Source organism: Vicugna pacos, chromosome 6, assembly GCF_048564905.1.
Source record: "Vicugna pacos chromosome 6, VicPac4, whole genome shotgun sequence".
NCBI lineage: Eukaryota > Metazoa > Chordata > Mammalia > Artiodactyla > Camelidae > Vicugna > Vicugna pacos.
In genome coordinates, this window is record NC_132992.1 from 32,485,200 (window position 1) to 32,502,939 (window position 17,740).

The 17,740-nt window shown below is 45.1% G+C and overlaps 2 protein-coding genes and 1 long non-coding RNA gene across 3 annotated transcripts in view; 2 read left to right on the top strand and 1 right to left on the bottom strand.

Annotated features, from left to right (window-relative positions):
- Nucleotides 1-17,740, top strand: part of LOC102526924 (T cell receptor alpha chain MC.7.G5-like) — a 403,550-nt gene that overhangs the window by 242,594 nt on the left and 143,216 nt on the right. The gene's annotated exons all lie outside the window — the stretch shown is intronic.
- The window catches only part of LOC102526672 (Ig heavy chain Mem5-like), a gene marked incomplete in the record, with an annotated part of 69,924 nt that continues 56,801 nt past the window's right edge, over nucleotides 4,618-17,740 (top strand). Inside the window, 2 exon segments of the mRNA NM_001318342.1 lie at nucleotides 4,618-4,663; nucleotides 4,807-5,099. Coding sequence (NP_001305271.1) covers nucleotides 4,618-4,663; nucleotides 4,807-5,099 — 339 coding nt within the window.
- On the bottom strand, nucleotides 10,122-15,010 carry LOC107034859 (uncharacterized). The gene is made up of 3 exons (XR_001460381.3): nucleotides 14,907-15,010; nucleotides 10,710-10,917; nucleotides 10,122-10,615 (listed from the first exon to the last, which is right to left on the bottom strand). It is a non-coding gene; the product is annotated as an uncharacterized lncRNA (long non-coding RNA).

Consider the following 17,740-nt stretch of genomic DNA (forward strand, 5'->3'; position numbering starts at 1 on the left):
ATCCAGAGGTCTCTCCACTACAGCCCAGCTGACCCCTGAGACTAGAGCAGACAGTGACAAACGAGGGCTCTCGAGTTCCAGGACCCCGTCCAGCCCAGGTCTGTGGATGATATTCTGTCTGGGGCTTGTCTGAGCAGAGGTGGGGTTACCCAGCTGCCTGCTCTCAACAGTCTGTGCAAATTCAAAGAAGTGGAGTATGAGTTCAAAGAACTCACCTGAAGAACAGGAAAAGCAGCCCTTTGCTTGAAATTATGGGGAAGTGAAGGCTGGAACGAGGATGAGAAGGCTTGCAAGATCACTACTACCCTCAAATCTTTCATTTTTCCTTTTGTTCTCAAAGAGGCCAATAAACAGATCTTCCTCCACTGCTGTGCCATCCGTGTTGATTTGCCCGGGACTCCCCAAGAAGCACCCTGGCCCTGAAAATGAAATATTAACTACCTCAGCCTCCCAGTCGTCTCTCGCCACTGTACACGAATGGAAAAGCAAAAAGGGCTTGTGGCTGTTTGCGTCTTGAGGTCAGCAGTGCCTTTCTTAACCCTCTGTCTGGTAAAGCCAAGGGAGCAGAAGTTCCTGTAATGATATGGTCTATATTTAGAGCCACAACCTGAAGCCCGGGGGCTCTTCCTGGGGCCATGATCTTGGCAATGAGGTCCTTACTGGTCTTGCTCTGCGCTCCTGGTGTGTTGCACACAGCACGTCACTTTCAAGTCAGACATCCTGTGGGCAGAAGACATTTCACTTCAGTTAGCGTTTTTGAGGATCCACATGGGTTCAGCAGGTGCTTCGGGGGGGGGAGGGTTCACAGGAGATAAAGCCAGACCAGACAAGTGTGAGGCGGCACTTGTACATTGTAAAGCACCGCATACAAAGGCAATTCCAGATTTTCTACAAAGGAGGAGCCGAGGGGCTGCAATCTGATTAAAAGATGCCCCAGGGACCTGCCTTGAGGCTGTATTTTCACAACACATAAATTGGGAAAGATGTGGGAGAATGGGAGGCTGCGGGAGATTGTGGGGAAGGATGGGTAAAGCCCTCCCAAAGTGGTCGTCTCTCCTGCTAACTGTTCAAGTCTGAGATATCCTTATTTTTATATAATGACGTCAAGGAGAAAGGAAACTAACAAATAGCCAAGCGATAAGCCAAGGGTTTGCAAAATAATCTCATTTATTATTTATTCCTCCCAGACTGTAAAGGAGCATTAGGACTCACCAGAAGTCACATGAAGGGACAGACTTCCTCCGGGACCTGGGAAGCTGTGGTCTAGTTGCTGACCTGGGCACAGAAAGAATGACTGAACACAAGGAACTCAGCCTGCCCAGAGCCTGAGAAAGAGGGGATCCAAGGACGGGACCCTGGCGCACTCTTCTACCTTCCACCTGGGCACCCCACATGGGCCATGTTTGCTCTCAAGTTCCATCTTGCACCTGCCACAGGCCCAGGCCAAGCTTTGGAGGCTGGTCAGGAGAGCAAGTCCCCCAGCCACACCCTGCCCCGAGCTCCTTCCAAATCAAATCAAGTCAGACCATCATCTGTTCCCTCCCCGCTACTGTTTTCCACTTCTAGCTTTGATATATTGTTTGTACTGACTCTTTGCTAGTCAGGCCTAGAGGAAGGTTGTTTTTGTCCATTAGCAATAAATTCTTTCTTTTGTTTGTGGCGGGGAGAGGAGGTAGTTAGGTTTATTTATTTAATTTATTTTTAATGGAAGTCCTGGGGATTGAACCCAGGACCTCAGGCATGCTAAGCGCAGGCACCACCACTGAGCTACACCCTCCCCCAGCAATAAACTCTTAAAATGACCTCTAACCTGTGGCAGATAGAAATCACAGCCATAAACATAAGGGCAGTCTTGGAATTTTTCAGAATGACTTTCTGAATAATTTGGGAGAATTCAACAGAAATTATCCAGGAAGAGAGGCTCATTTGAGCTCTGCTAACTGTTCTTTTCATATTAATGCAGCTTTAAGCTTCCAACACTTCCTCCTGACTCAGGGCTTTTTTTAAAAATATGTCCTCATTTCTTATATAGAATGTTCTTTCCCTACACATGCCCTCTATATCTGGCGTATCAAGCAGAGTCACAACAGGAGACAGAGGGTGCTCTCAAAGGGGTGATTAGAGAGAACCTAATGAAAAGGACACAGCAAAGGTGTGGGCAGGTGTTATGGACTTAATTGTGTCCCTCAAAAAACAAGACATTGAAGTCTTAAGCCCCAGTACTTCAGAAAGTGACTTTATCCAGAAATCAGATCATTGCAATTGATGTAATTCATTAAGGTTGATGTAATTAGTTAAGATGAGGTCATGCTGGAGTAGGGCGGGCCCCTAATCCAACTTGACTGGCGTCTTTGTAAGAAGAAAGCCGTGTAAGGACAGAGACTGGGAGAACACTGTGTGACAGCAGAGGTGGAGGTTGGAGGGACGCAGTGACAAGCCAAGCCAGCGAACACCAAGGACGGCCAGCCAACCTCCAGGTGCTAGCAAGAGGCCAGGAAGAATTCTCCTAAAGTTTCAGTGGGAGCACGGCCCTGCTGACACCTTGACTTCAGACTTCTAGCCTCCAGAACTGTGAGACAATAAAGCTCTCTTGTTTTAAGCCATCCAGTTTGTGATGCTCTGTTAAAGCATCTCTAGGAAACTGATTCAGCTGGGTTGTGGGAAACCAAAAAGAGATGGTGAAACACAGTGGGTCTGGCAACAGAAAAACCACTACCACCCTGCGCCTGAAACACGAAGTACAGGAGGCTGCACTGAAACTTGCAGCTGTAGGAGGGGAGCCGTAGCCTCCAACAGAGGAGAGCAGCCGCTGCCGACCCACAGCCTGGCAGGAAAGAATGCAGGGTATTAACACCCCACCTCACCCTCCTCCTTCTCGCCAGTCTCCTGGTGGGGCCTCCCATTGGCCAAACTAAACAGGACCCCAGAGAGCAGGGATCCAGGTGGATGCTGTCCATTGAGGTCAGCCTCATAGCGTAGGAAACACAGTGATCTGGAGGGACAAACAGACACTATATAGCTAGCACACGCTGGTAACTTCTGCTTTTGGGTCTCAGTGCAAAGTTACTTCTTCAGGGAAGCCTTCCCTGACCTCCTGACCAGCTCCTGGCCCCTGTAACATGTTCTCATAAGCCCCTTTCTGCAGAGTACTTGTCACTCTGCAGCGGTGGAGATATTCATTATGCAAATCGTTAGGTGATGACTGGATCTCATGCAAGAAACTAAACTCCATGAAAGGAGAGACCACATCTGTCATTCATCAGTGAATCCTCAAGGTCCGGTGCCTAGTGAAAATGACTAGATTTATAGGCTGTGTCAAGAGCTAGGCAACCCAATATAAAAGATCAAGTCTGTAAGCCCAGAGAAGTTGCTCTTGGCGACTTTCAAAGAACTATAGAGAACAGACACCCTTGTGTCCTACAGGGGGCTACAACAGTGCAATTTGTAATATCAAAGGATGTGACCACCATAAGTACTCGCTAAAGGTCCTCTAGGAATGGTGGGTGAGATGGGCAGTTGAGTAAATGAGATGATGCAAGGATAGGGAGAATGACTACCATGAGATCAAGCAAACACGAGCTTGCTTCTATCTGAATTTCCTCAGGCCAGTCTGGTCCAGGTTACACTGGGGAAAACAAGGAAGCTCAGGTGGGTCTTTCCTCCACTAGCCTAGGAGTTTAGGTCCTGCACCCATCCTCAGATATCAGATACTGCCTTTGCTCCTGCCTCTTTTCATACCAAGTGACCCTCTTCCTGGCATCGGCTGCACCCTCTAATTTCCATTATTAATTTACCTGTTTCATTTCAATATCTCATAGCTTACCAGCCTTAAATCCAAACATGCAGGTCCCAAGAATTCAAATACATATAAGTGTATATGCCTCTTGAAGTGCAAATAAATTTCGCTGTCATAAACTGGGAGGGGCTGGTGGTTTCTAAGTTTCTTACGACACTTTGCTTTGTGTGATTCATCATAGGTGACCTAAGAACCCTTCAGAAAAGAAGATAGATGAGCTCAATAAAGATCAGGAAACTCTAGGTCAAACTGGGAGACAATGTTTCATTGGATTGCTCTTTTTCACTTGGGTGAATCACCCTTATCCAGGTTTGCCTGGAGGGAGTTTGCAGTAAACACAACAATCATTACAACACCCACAGTCCTTGCGCACTCACTATCCACACTATCGATCACTTCCTTTGATGGTTCTTTTGATTAAAGCTGTAGATGTCAATAATTCTTCTTGGCATTAACTCTTAACTTCACCACAGAGCGTATGACATGTATTACTGTGAAAACAGAGCTATAATATCAAATTTCTAGGGCGGGAAGCAGAAACCTTGTTATCCATCAAATAGACTGCCTTAACCTCCTCCCACCTGCCACCTGGCCTTACTTCTCTGGACCCTGTGATTGATCCCGAAGGGCATTGTCATGTCATTAACAGGCAGCAGGCGCTGTGTGCCTCCTGGGATTGGCAAAACCTCTCTCAAGTAATGGAACAGCTGCTGACGGGGGCTGGTTTCCTCAGTCACAAATGCGTCACAGAGAAGGTGTTGACTCAGAGGAGAGGCCGGGCAGAGGACGAGTTGGGAGGCAGAGCCGTCCCAAGCGGAGCCATGCAGAGGGTCTGCTCCCTCATCCATCTCACCCTCTTCTGGGCAGGTAAGGCAGATCCTGGGACCTCAACCAAGCAAGAGTCAGCAATAAGGAGGCGTCAAGTCTGCCTGGCCACGAGCACAGTGCACCTTAACTCAGTGGTCTCAGCCCCGGTCCTCACTGAGCCCCTCTCGTGTCTTTTCTCTCAGGAATCATGTCAGCAGATGTGTTGGTGCCTCAAGAGGCAGCAGTGACTGTGTCTGTGGGGGGATCAGTCACCCTCAGGTGCTCCATGAAAGGAGGGTCCATCAGTGACTACTATAACTACTGGTACAAGAAGATTCCGGGTAGCACGATGACTTTCGTATTTCAAGAAGGGGGCACGTATGGCCCTGGTTTCCAGGAAAACTTTAGAGGTGAAGTTGATCAAGTAAACAACCAGGTCCTGCTGGAGATCCTCAAGGCATCAGAGAGAGACAAAGGATCTTACTACTGTGCAGCCACTACCACCCTGCAGCTGGTTCCCTTCTGAGCAGCTCCAAAACCATGGAGATCTAAGTAGAACAGTGGTTCCAACCAGATCCTGACTTTCTTTCCACCAAATAGTTTAAGGAGTGGGGGCCAGAGAAGGATGACATTCCTGCCTTTCTTCAGACTCAGTCTCTCCTGGCCCACCCACGCACTCCCATGGTGCTGAGATCGGCAGTCCCCCGTGGGATGTGGCCGTGTGGGGCCCAGTGTGGGGCAGGAGAGGAGAGACGGACCCCAGGTCGGAAAGTGTAGCATTTACTGTTCACTCTTAACAGTTTTCTTGGAGCTTCATAAAAGACTTGGACGCACATCCCAAAGTACTTAGGATGTGGCAGAGATTGAAGGGGTACTTTCCAAAGTATGATGATGAGTGATGTCCAGTTTCTCCCAAACCATATATACACCAGGAATCTAGCTGTTCTAGAGGCAGGGTGTTGGGAAGGTGGCAAGACTTCCTTTCTTCCCTCAGCACCAATAGTACGTACTGCCTGTAGTCTTGTCCAGCGTGGAGGGCAAGATTTGCTCTCTAGCATTTTGTACTGTTTTGGAATTTTGCCCTCTTTCCCATCTCTACCTCTTTGCTTCTTCTATATGTGCTAGAAGCAAAACATTGAAAAACTTCTTCCACTGACATGACCTTTTTTTTAATTGAAATATAGTAGATTTACAATATTGTGTTAGTTTCAGGTGTACAGCAAAGTGATTCAGTTTTACATATTTTTTCAGATTATTTTCCATTATAAGTTATTATCAGACATTGACTGCAGTGCCCTGTGTTATACAATAAATCTTTGTTGCTTATCTATTTTATGCATAGTAGTATATGTCTGCTAATCCCAAACTCTTAATTTATTCCTCCTCCCCTCCTTTCCTCTTTGGTAATCATAGGTTTGTTTGATATGTCTGTGAATCTGTTTCTGCCTTGTATATAGATTCATTTGTATTATTTTTTAGATTCTACATATAAGTGATATCATATAATATTTGTCTTTCTGTGTCTGATTTAGTATGATATTCTCTAGGTCCATCCATGTTGCTGCAAATGGCATTGTTTTATTATTTTTATGGCCAAGTAATATTCCAGTGTGTGTGTGTGTGTGTGTGTGTGTGTATACATATACTTATACATACATATATATACACACACACACACATATATCTCACAACTTCTTTATCCAGTCATTTGTTGAAGAACATTTAGGTTGCTTCCATGCCTTGGCTATTGAAAATAGTGCTGCTATGAACACAGGAGTGAAAATATCTTTTGGAATTAGAGGTTCCTCCAGAAATATGCCCAGGTGTGGGATGGCTGGATGGTAGCTCTATTTTTGGTTTTTTAAGGAACCTCCATACTGTTTTCCATATTTCCAATCTACATTCCTACTCCACTGGCATTTCTTTCTCCTTCTTTGGACAGCTCAATTTATTTAAAAAACATTTTTTTTTTACTAAAATACAGTCAGTTACAATGTGCCAGTTTCTGGTGTACAGCCCAATATCCAAGTCATGCATATACATAGATAAGATCATTTTGGACAGCTCAATTTAAACTCCACTTTTATCTTGAACAATGTACTTTTCCAGATTTAGATGATTGACAGCCTATTCTGAGGCTGTGGCCTTCCTTCCGACCTCATCTAGAAAATCTGCCATTCACCTTGTTAAATACGTCATTGGAATTTTGGTGGCGGTGGGTGTGTTCAGTAACTTGATTATGGCAATGGCTTCATGGACATATAGGAATGTGTCTGAACTCACCAGGCTGTGCCCTGTGAATATGTGCAGTTTATTGTAAACACTGTGCAGTTTACTGCGCATCAAGTATACCTTGATGAATTTGCAAAAATATTTTTAAATTTTAAATAAAATTTCTTAAAGTGTCATTGGACTCCTTCTAGGGAAAATGTTCTGCAATTAAGCTTTCTAATCAAAGATCCTGCCCTCCACAGATGTACAGAGAGGCTTACAAGTGTTTGCCATACACACACAGTCGGTTCCAGTCAGAGATCCTCACTGTTCCACCAAGGGTCCTCTCAGTCTTCCCACCTCTGGGGATTCTGCCAGGACTTTCAAGTATGTACATATGAAAAAGAATGACATTTGTGTGTTAGTTATGTAGATGTCATCAATGTTTTGGAACCATGGTTATATAAGGCCTGCAGGATGGATTCCTAGGAAAAGACCCAGTGGGTCCTTCTGACACAGACTGGGAAGGATGTCTTTGATGAGGAGGAAGAGAGAAAATGTCTGGACAAATTCATAAAACTGCATGTGAACTGTAATAATAATTAATATCTGTTGTGCGCCTGCTGATGGGTGACAAGCGCTATTCGGAGCACTTCACATGTGTCATATGATTTAATCCTCTCAACAACCCTAAGAGCATTTTTTATTATCCTCAGTTTTACAAATGAGGACAGTAAGGCACAGACAAGCTAAAACACTTGCCCAGGAGACCACTGCCAGTAAGGGAGGGTGGCGGATTTCTGTAGCTGGAGGACACAGTATGTGATCCAGGGGGTTGGTGGGGGCTTTCATAGAGGAGACCATCCCCAGGATGCGGCAGAAATAAGAACAACAGGTCCGTGCCCTCGCCACCAGACCTGTTCAAATCAATGCTCCGTGACCATCTGTCAAGAAACTGGGACCATGCCTCAGTGGTCCCAGATGGCTTCTCAAATGTTTTCCAGATCTGAGATTTTGTGATCTTGACACAAGCTTCACTCTGCCTTCTAAAATCACCTGCATCTCTTCATCTTTGCAACAGGCATAAGAGTCATATCTTCAGAGGTAATAAGAGTTTCAACTTCACAGTGTTGTAAAAAGCAAATGATAGAAAGTAAATTGCATTGCACACGGTAGCTATTCCATGAATGTTACTTACCATAAGAGAGCGCAAACTATAAAGTGCAATAATGGAAGAGAAAGTGAACTGAATTACCGAGTGCCAAGGCGCAACCACTTTGCAGGTGTGGACTCACTTAGCCCTTAGGACAGCCCCGTGCGGTCGTCCCTGTCATTGTACAGATGGGGATACTGCGCCTCAGACAGCTTACCCAAGGTTACAGAGGCAGAGCCAGGATCTGGGTCTGGGTCAGAAGGTGGTGACGGTCCTGGCACTGGGCTGGGGGCTGGGGGGTACACTCAGGATACACATCATCTATCACAGTATCTGAATTAAAGCACGGCTGGGAATGAGTGTGTGATGTCCAGCCATCTGTGCGATGTCAGTCAAGGTTGCCCTTGACTCCTTGGCCGGTCCCCGGGAGAGGGGACCACCTCCCACTTCTCCCTCCCATGCATTAAAACACCAGTTGGATGGAATTTCAGCTTCCAGGCTGTTCTCCGGAGATGCCTCACTCCCGCGGCTGAAGGAGGAGAACCACTGCCCCGCCGCCTGCTGCTCACACTCCTGAGCCCTCCCTCTGTCAGCAGCTGTCTGCCAGGCCACACCATGGGACATAGACCTCCCTTCTGAGGCCTGTCAAAGGCAGCATCTTGTTGGACTCCTTTGGGTGCTCATGCGTTCACTGCCTTCTCAGAGGCTTGCCAGGAATGGCAGCTATAGGGGTCTGGGGCTAGGGTGGAGAGAGCCGGAGGAATTCTCTGGGTCCCTGGCAGGTCCATAGAATTGCTCACTTAACCATCCAGATATATCTGCACTGTGAAGCACACTGTCTGAGTCTGTCTCTTCCATTTTCACTGACTTACTATCACTTACATCGAGGCCACAAAAGGGCTCAAGATCTGTCATCCACCTGCATTCACAATGAGCAAACTGACATCAGACAGCGCTGCGGTGAATGAAGGTGCAGGAGCCGCCACGCAGAGAAGAGAACTAAGTTCAAACCAAACTTACCCCACTTTCAGTAGTGTCTTAACCACCCCCCGCTCCACCCCCAGCTCAGGGCCTCAGACTAACAAATTTCCCACACCAGCAAGTTGAAGAAATCCAGGATCGAGGCTTCCTTCTTACTCCCCAATTCAACATCTCGCCCCCAAATGTAAATTGAAATGATGAGGTTACACATCTCTAATATTTTTTGGTCAGAGCCCTTTATTCATTCCTCTGACAAATACCGTCTCTCCTCTGTGCTTAATTCTTCTCTATAGAAGAATTAGCACCACTTGATGTGCTGGATATCTTACTTGCTTGTGTGTTTGTTGTTGGGCTCTCCACTGGAGTACAAGCTCCATGATGGCCGGGATTTGTCTGTTTTGTTCACCGCCTTCACTCCCTTAACTCCAGCGCTTAGAATAAGCCTGGCACAGAAAGGGCATTCAACGAATGTGCTGAATGAATGAGTGAGTGAAATGTGCAATGAGTGAGTACTCGGTACCCTGACATAGGAATGGCACATTTTCCTAAACAAAAGAGCAATTCCTAACTCCTTCTCACCCTCACGCTACCACCACCACCACCAAATGACTATGGAATTCCTCAGGAATGCAGAATCCCTGAGGTTTTGTGCTTTTAGCAATTGACATGAATACAAACACATGCACTGAGAGTGGAGCTGGTGTCTGGTGGCATGAGCCGACCACTGGAGGCACTCTCTGAAGGCACACCCTGGATGCTCGTGGCTCCCAGGTGCAGTCAGCCCAGAGCATCGTGCCACCCAGTTGGAAGAGGACCTGGTGATGGGACGAAGGAAGTCAGGCCAGTATCCAATTGCTCGTATTCATTTAAACAAGGCAGGTTCTCAGACTCTGTGCTTAAATAAAAAATCAAATACTCATAAATTTTCTATTGCCTGCGTACATGTGGGAGAATAGGGAAGCCTTAATTATCCTTTTCTGCCGTGAGGAAATTGCCTCATGGGTATTTATAACTTTCAGAAAAAAGCAATGCCAACATAAATACATTATTAGGGCAAGAAATCATTAAGGAAGAAAACCAATCCAAAATGTAGACTTTGGGAGATTAAGCTGCTTTCATAGAATATAACAACATTCATTTATTTATTCAATAATAATTTATTAAGTAGCTGCTACTATGTGCCAGGAACTTTTCTAGAAATACTGGGAATCCAGAAGCTCATGAGTTTACTTTAGTGAAAATACAAAATGAACTCAGTACAAAATAAACTAAGTAAAATATGTGTTGGGTGATGCTAATCACCGTGGAGAAGACTTGCAGGGGGAGAGAGAGAGTATGTATTCGGGGGCTGGGGGAGGTAACGCCTTTAAATTAGGGGGTCAAGAAAGACTATAAGGAGAAGGTCACATTTCAGCAAAAGCCTGGTATGAGAAAGAAGAGTAACATTCAGAGTCTGAGTGTTTGCTGGGCTTTTCTGTTAGATGTAACGTTTCCATGTCCAGTTTTATGACATATAATAGTATCAGCTTTTCTGCAACTTGCGGGACTAGGCAATAGCGTTTTCTTCTTCTCTTGCTGCGAGCAATTTCACTAGTAGTTCGGACTTCCATTTTTCAAAACCAGGTGATGGAATTCCACAAATTCGCACAAGTGGCAAGGAGGCAATCCTGAAAAGATCAAAACTCAGAACATGAAAAGGAAGATGGCGGAGTTGGATTATTGACTAATGGAATACGGGGCAGGTAACATTGGGCCCTTTACCTCGTCTCCCTCCTTAGGTGACCACATTCGATGGGCTGATGAGTGTGTCTTCCCAGCCATGAAAGAAGAGCATACAGATCGGGTGAAGCATTTCTCTCGCTCGTCCCCAGGATGACTCCACTCCAGCATCTCCATGGGAGAGGCTGCCACCTCATCTACACCTGCAGACTCATGTGCCTCCTGCAAACTGTCCCAGTAGACAGGGAGGCTGAAATAAAACGTGTTCACCTCAGTGAGGTTCTTGGTTTTGCCTCATCTCCGGGAAGCCAGCCACAGATAAACCTGAGGAATTTGGAGTAACTATGGAGAAAGCTGGAGTGTTTTCACAATTCCTCACAAAACTTTAGGGATTCCCCCTTCAGGACATCTGGGGGTCCTGGGACCACAGAGCCCAGGGTAGGTCCCGTAGTTGGCTTCCATCTTCACTGTCACCTGACAGAAGTGAGCAATGTTTCTCAGAGGCAGTGAGAAGGATAGTTAGCATCCACAGGGACATCATCAAAAAAAAAAAAACAAAACCAAAACACAAAAAACTAACAAACAAAAACACCAGCCTGAGTCTGAGTTGTCAGAAGCTCTGTCACATCAAAGGCTTCCTCCCGCCTAAAGACTTCAACTGGGGTGGAGGGTGGGAAGGGATAGACTGGGATTTCAAAATTGTAGAATAGATAAACAAGATTACACTGTATAGCACAGGGAAATATACACAAAATGTTATGATAACTCACAGAGAAAAAAATGTGACAATGAGTGTGTATATGTCCATGAATGACTGAAAAATTGTGCTGAACACTGGAATTTGACACAACATTGTAAAATGATTATAAATCAATAAAAAATTTAAAAAAAAAAGACTTCAACTGTGCCTGCAGAGCGCATGTTATAATCATGTGATTGATGGGGCATTAAGTACCGCAGTTGCCTTAAGGGGTGGGTGCGTAGAACGGTTTCATGCACCAAGTTGATAAATAAGGACACAAAGATCCACAAAGGAGCCAGCACTACAAACGGAAATCAAAGAGCGACACAGCAGCAATAACTCTCCTCTGTGATAAGAATCAACTTAAAAATCTCTGAGTCCACAGCTAGTCGATTTCTCAGCATCCAAACCATCATCATGTTTTTCATGTGAGGCATCTCCTCCTCAGCCCTGCAGCCCTACCTCGATCCCGGCCAACACATAGAGTGTGAGAACAGTGAGAAACTTCACCTCCCGGTTCATTCTTTTTCACCGAAGGTGTAGAAACTGAGGAATGGAGAAATTAAGTGACTTTCTCTCCATCCCACAACCAGCTAGTGGCAAAACCAGAAGAGAGCAGGTCTTCCAGCCCCTGGCCAAGAACTCCGCCTGCCACACCCCAAAACCTGGCCACCACAAGAAAGCCCCCTATTTCCCCTGTATTTGCAGTTCACATTCCTGCTGTGCTGTTCTCCCCTCTGATCAGCTGGAAAGTCTCCTCCCAGCCAAGCTGAGCTGGAAGAGTAAGAAGTCTCATGGGCGTCGTGGGAGTGTGGGGCCCTCAAAGAACTTCAGGGGCTCCACTACAGTGCCATCCTTGCTTTCTACTTCTTTCTAAAAAACATTCCTTGAAATCTCATATCCTGCCCTTGGTCCTTTTGCATTCCTATGGAAGCCTAGCTCATACCAAGTGCACAGCAGGTGTTCAGTATAAAGAAGAAAGACTGGTCTCCCACTGTCTCATCTCAGCCTAAGTAAACTCCTGTCATTAGGGACCCTGCTCCTCACCCCCTGCCCTTGGTCCCTGCAGCAGTGCCTCTGATCCTATCTGCTAAGGAACGGACCAATCGATGGCCAGAGCCTGCCTTCCATTCAGAAACAAAATCTCCCCTCCTTTCTTTTTCAAAATAAATGCAAGTCAGCAATATGGCAAAGCTGCTAAGGAAAAGAAAGCAAATGAGGCGCTATAAGATTGTAAGAATGGCAGTGTTATTATACTCAGCACTGGTCAGCTCCTCCCACAGGGTCACCAGCCTGGCATGTTCCTAAATTACCCTAAGACCTGGAGAAGTTGAACAGTGTTGAATTGCAGCCTGTGAAGGGTTATTACACAATGGGAAAGAAACCCACCAGCCTGGAGCCTGTGTTCAAAACCCGCTTTTGCCCCATGAGAACCTGAGCCATCACTTCCCCTCCCCAGGCCCACGTACAAGGTGAGAAAGCCGAAACTGATACAGCCTGAGGCCCCTTCCCTTTCTCACCTTTTATGATGCTCTGATCAGTCACCCCCATTTCCTATGAGCTGAGAAAAAGAAAAAACTGTCTGGAATTTCACCAAAAAGAAGCTGAAAATGAAAATCTCCTTGAAATGAAAGTCAGCAGCAGCTGTAAATAGGCGCTAGTAACAATAATCATTGATGGCCTACCGTCACGGGGTACTTTTCTACGTGCAAATCGCTATTCAAAGTAGCGTACATGTTTAATTTGTTCAGTCTTCATGGTAACCCATTGCTATCATTGTCCTTATTTTGTAGATGAACACAGAGAAGCAAGGAGAGGGCAAGGCACTGGCCAAGGTCGTACGGCCGGCGAGTAGCTGAGCTTGGACACGAGAGCAGGCAGCCTGCCTCCAAAGATACCAGGCCAGCATGAAACTAGAAATCAACCACAGAAAGAAAAACAAGAGGGGAAAATGACAGCATGGAAACTAAACAACATGCTACTAAAAAAAAAACCAGTGGGTCAGTGATGAAACCAAAGAATAAATTGTAAAAGACCTTGAGACAAATGACAATGAAAACACAGCCACACAAAATCTAGGAGATGCAGCAAAAGCAGTCCGAGGAGGGAAGTTCATAGTAGATAAAAGCCTTCCTCAAAAAAAATAGAACAATCTCAAATAAACAACCTAACCTACCATCTAAACGATTTAGAAAGAGAAGAACAAACAAAACCTAAAGTCAGCAGAAGGAAGGAAACAATAAAGATCAGGGAGGAAATAAATCAAACAGAGATTTAAAAAACAATAGGAAAAAATCAATCAAACCAAGAGCTGGTTTTTGTAAAAAGTAAACAAAATCAGCAAACCTCTGGCCAGGCTCACTAAGAAGAAAAGAAAGAGGACACAAAGATACAGGCCACACAACCCAAGGGTCTCCTTTTCCTGGAGCTTATGAAAAATCTGGTTTTGGGATCATGTCTCTGGGCCAAAGAGTGGGCCCAATGCCTTCCCAGAGTCCTTTCTGACAGTAGTAGGCGCTATTCTATACGGGGAAGCTTTGCAAGGAGGGCAGAACTATTTCCTATCGGGTCTCCCATGATACTACCCCACCCCCCTGCATTTATGTTTTTATACATGAGTTCTTTTGATAATGAAAAGAGCACACGCTCTGGAATCAGACATAAGCGAGCAAGAATCACAACTCCTCATTCACTGTGGGACCTTGAACAGGGCGGCTTCACATCTCTAAACCTCTATTTCCCCGTAGATGAAACAGTTACAGTAATGCCTGCTTCGTAGTTATTACAAAGATTCCACGAAATAATTGCTGCTCATGCATTCTACCTAGGGGTAGTTCAGTATAGCACTTGGCCAAGAAAACCAAGTTCCTGTAAGTGAATCCCAGATAAATACCCTCATTTTAGTGCTTTGGCTTTCTTCCATTTAAAAATGACAAAGGAAAACAAAACAAAACACCCCATAGAGACTTTATCCAGGGGAATTAGGAAGAAAAGCCCACGAATGAGCACTGCTCTCTTGCGAGAAATGCATGTTCTGATGGGAGAAGACAGGGACCGGCATTCGTGCCAGATCCCAAGCTGGAAAGAAGCTGTCTGAGATCTGAGGAAACTTCCACCTGCTAAGAGGACCTAGCAGCCTGTTGAAAAAAAATTTTGTCTGGGAGTCAGAACTCTTACTTCTTTTTGTGTGACTGTAGGTAAGTCACTTGACCTCCTTGAGCCTCAGATTCTCACCTGTACAATCAAGGCTTTTTATTCGATGATCTCCGTGATTCCTTTAACACTAGCGAACTATAGGGCTCTGCCCAGCAAGAGGAGAAGGAAGCAGCCACGGGACAAAGGACATGAAATTTTGACAGATTCCCAAAATTACGAAGCACAGATTCCTGCCTGGCTGATTCCTTTATGTGACCCAATAAAATCAGAAAAAGAACTAAACAAAATACACTCGTGGTTAATCAAAGGGGATTGAAAGTCATTGCTAACCTCACACCTACCTTGCTTTGCCTCCAGCTCACCTCCCTTGGGACATTCCTCCTCCTCTTTAATGCCTCATCGGGATTCTCAAAAACTGTGATCACTCAAGGTTGAAGCTTTTAATCTCCCATGTATAAAAGGATATGCAAATAGAGTTTCGTTTCCTGTTGAGTCTCTGCCAAGGTCTTAGCCTGGCAGTTCTGGGAAAGGAGCCAAAGACCTCATATTTCTTGGCTGTTAACATTCTCCCATCTGTGCTCAAGTCAGCAGCCCAGGCTTCAGGCTGTGGCTTGTCTATAAGTGTTACACTTTCCTAGGTTTTTTAAAGAAATTCTTAAGAATGTTTCTGCAAGAAAGTAACTTGGTCCTCGAGGAATCAAACAAAGGATTATCTGGTTATATTTTGGGACAGTAAGAAAAAGACCAGAAAGTCTGTATTCCTATATGAGAGCTTCAGAATCCAATCTTGTCAACCACTTGAGATACTGATGTTAATTAGGTCTTAGGCAATGCTTGTAAATAAGTCATCTCTGTCTCCAATACAGGGTGTTCCACATTGTACAGACACAAGGTGGAAAAGGCAATGTCCTCAGGTAGTAACACCCCTGAACAGCATTCAAACACAAAAGACCTGAAAATCACAAGACATCTCGACGTGTTTGGGAGCCAGATGCTCTGCCAAACAACAGAATCAGGGACCAGACTAATTGTCCCCTGTGTCTCCTGATTGAACTGACCAAACTAGCCACTGCCAACTTTACTCCACTCGAGACATACAGACCCAAGTTCACTGAAATGTTATTACCAATATTCTGACGGAAAATGAGAAGTTCCAACCTGTGTTAAATCTGACCAACCACTAAACATGGATTCTCCTCTTTTCCTGTCAATATTCTAGCTTATTTGTATTTTTCAGTGTTTCCTTTCTGAAGCTAACTCTTAAAGGGCTCTCCTGTGCATTCTTATTTCCATTCAAGGTCAATATATGAGTTAAATCTTGAAATTTCACCAGGCACCTCTACGGACAGACTTCCTCTTCCATTTCTCTGTCCTCCCAGGCACCAATCAGGAGCAAAGAACTCAAGCTTGGACTAACGTGGAGCACATGTCAACCATAAAAAATACTCTCCAGGTCATTGTTCCATAGCCAGTCATTCACTTAATATCTTCTGCAGCATTTATTCCTCAATATCTTTCCCTAATCTGGATCATTGGTCCTCCACTTTATAAATTCAGACTTTCTTCTTTGAAACTGGCTCAGTGTTGATAGTCTACAAACTTTCCACCTCTCAGTTCTGTTCAATGAACTTGTCCCAAATGATTTGCATCTCAGCAGGGAAATGATGCAAACTGGGTCCCTTCCTATTCTGGCTTTTTGCTTCTCAGTCCTACCCTACCCATGTGTGTCTGGAAAGTTAGCACCACCTTGCACCATTTATGGGCATTTTTCTCAGAGGTCTGTTTGCAAAGAAGCACTTTGCATGTTTTGATGGGAGAAGATAGTTCAGGACTGAGCCTGAACTCCATTGTTATTATGACCCTGAAGGTACTTGACTCAGAAAGACTTGGAGGTGTCTACCTAAATCCAAGTCCAGCTACTACATCACTGTAAGTTGCCATTGAAAAGTGGGCTAAATACATATCACGCCTCTAAAGGCTCAGAATTGAATCTCAGATTTGTATGATATATAGATTTATGAAGATCCAGGACAAAGGCTGGAATGCATCAGTTCAGTGGACTGTAATGGGAGCTGTCCAGGTCATACACCTTCAACAGGAGAAAGAAGCAGTGTCACCTTAGACAACTCCAGCTCTCTGGTCTACCTGTGTTCTCCTGCTACCACACTTCATTCTACCGTGTATTTATTTATGGCAGATCTGCTCTACTAAAAACTAGCCTCCAGAAAGTCAACATAATCTTTATTAGTCTTCAGATTCAAAGTAAAATAAGTGATTCTGACTTTAGAGTAAAATCTTCCACCCTCCAAAGCAGACTCCAAGGATGAGGCATAAGCAGGTCTCTAACCACCCTATATTTACATTTGGATTTATATCCCCCACTTTCTGTACATTGTTTCTGCATACAGAGAATTCAGTGATGAAAACTGAGACTCCATCCTACATACAATAATTAACTCAACTATCAGTACAGATTGTATGGAAGAAAGACAGATTTTTATCAAAAAGTATAAAGCTTGTAATGTATTTAAAACAGAAAAGCAATAGACACTTTCCTCCTACCATGGCTTTCACTCTGATACGTTGCTTGCCATGAGGCATTAGGATGGTTCTGCCATTACTTTTTGGCTTCCACACTCCAAGCCACCTGGCCTCCACCACACCTGGATGAGGATCTCTTTGTTCAGCATTGTCAATGCCATCACACTCATCCCAGAAGTCAGAACTGACTGTATAGATTGGCTAATAAATCTGAGAGAGCACATGTTCTAAGAGATAGTTGGAAAGTGGTAAGATAAATGGAAGCTGAGTGCTGGGTAATGGCTCAAGTCCACGGCTGACAGCCTTCTCACCACCCACCTAATCCAACAGACCTGTCTTCCTTAGGAAGCACCAGAGACCCCTATGAGGCACTAGAGACATCCTGTGGTTCCTGTACCCCCTGACACCCCACATTTGAGTCCCTTTCCAGTTCAGAGAACAAGAGCTGCTGGCTTTGGGCCAGTTCACAACAGATGTGGGGCACAACCGCCAACCACCCAGGAAACATCCACGGGGGCAGGGCATGAGAATCAGCCTCTCAGAAATTCCCATACTTGTGAGCCCATCAGTCATCTAACACCTGCCCAAGGGAGACACTGGGAGACGTTCTCCTGAGCATCTTCAAGAAGTTAAT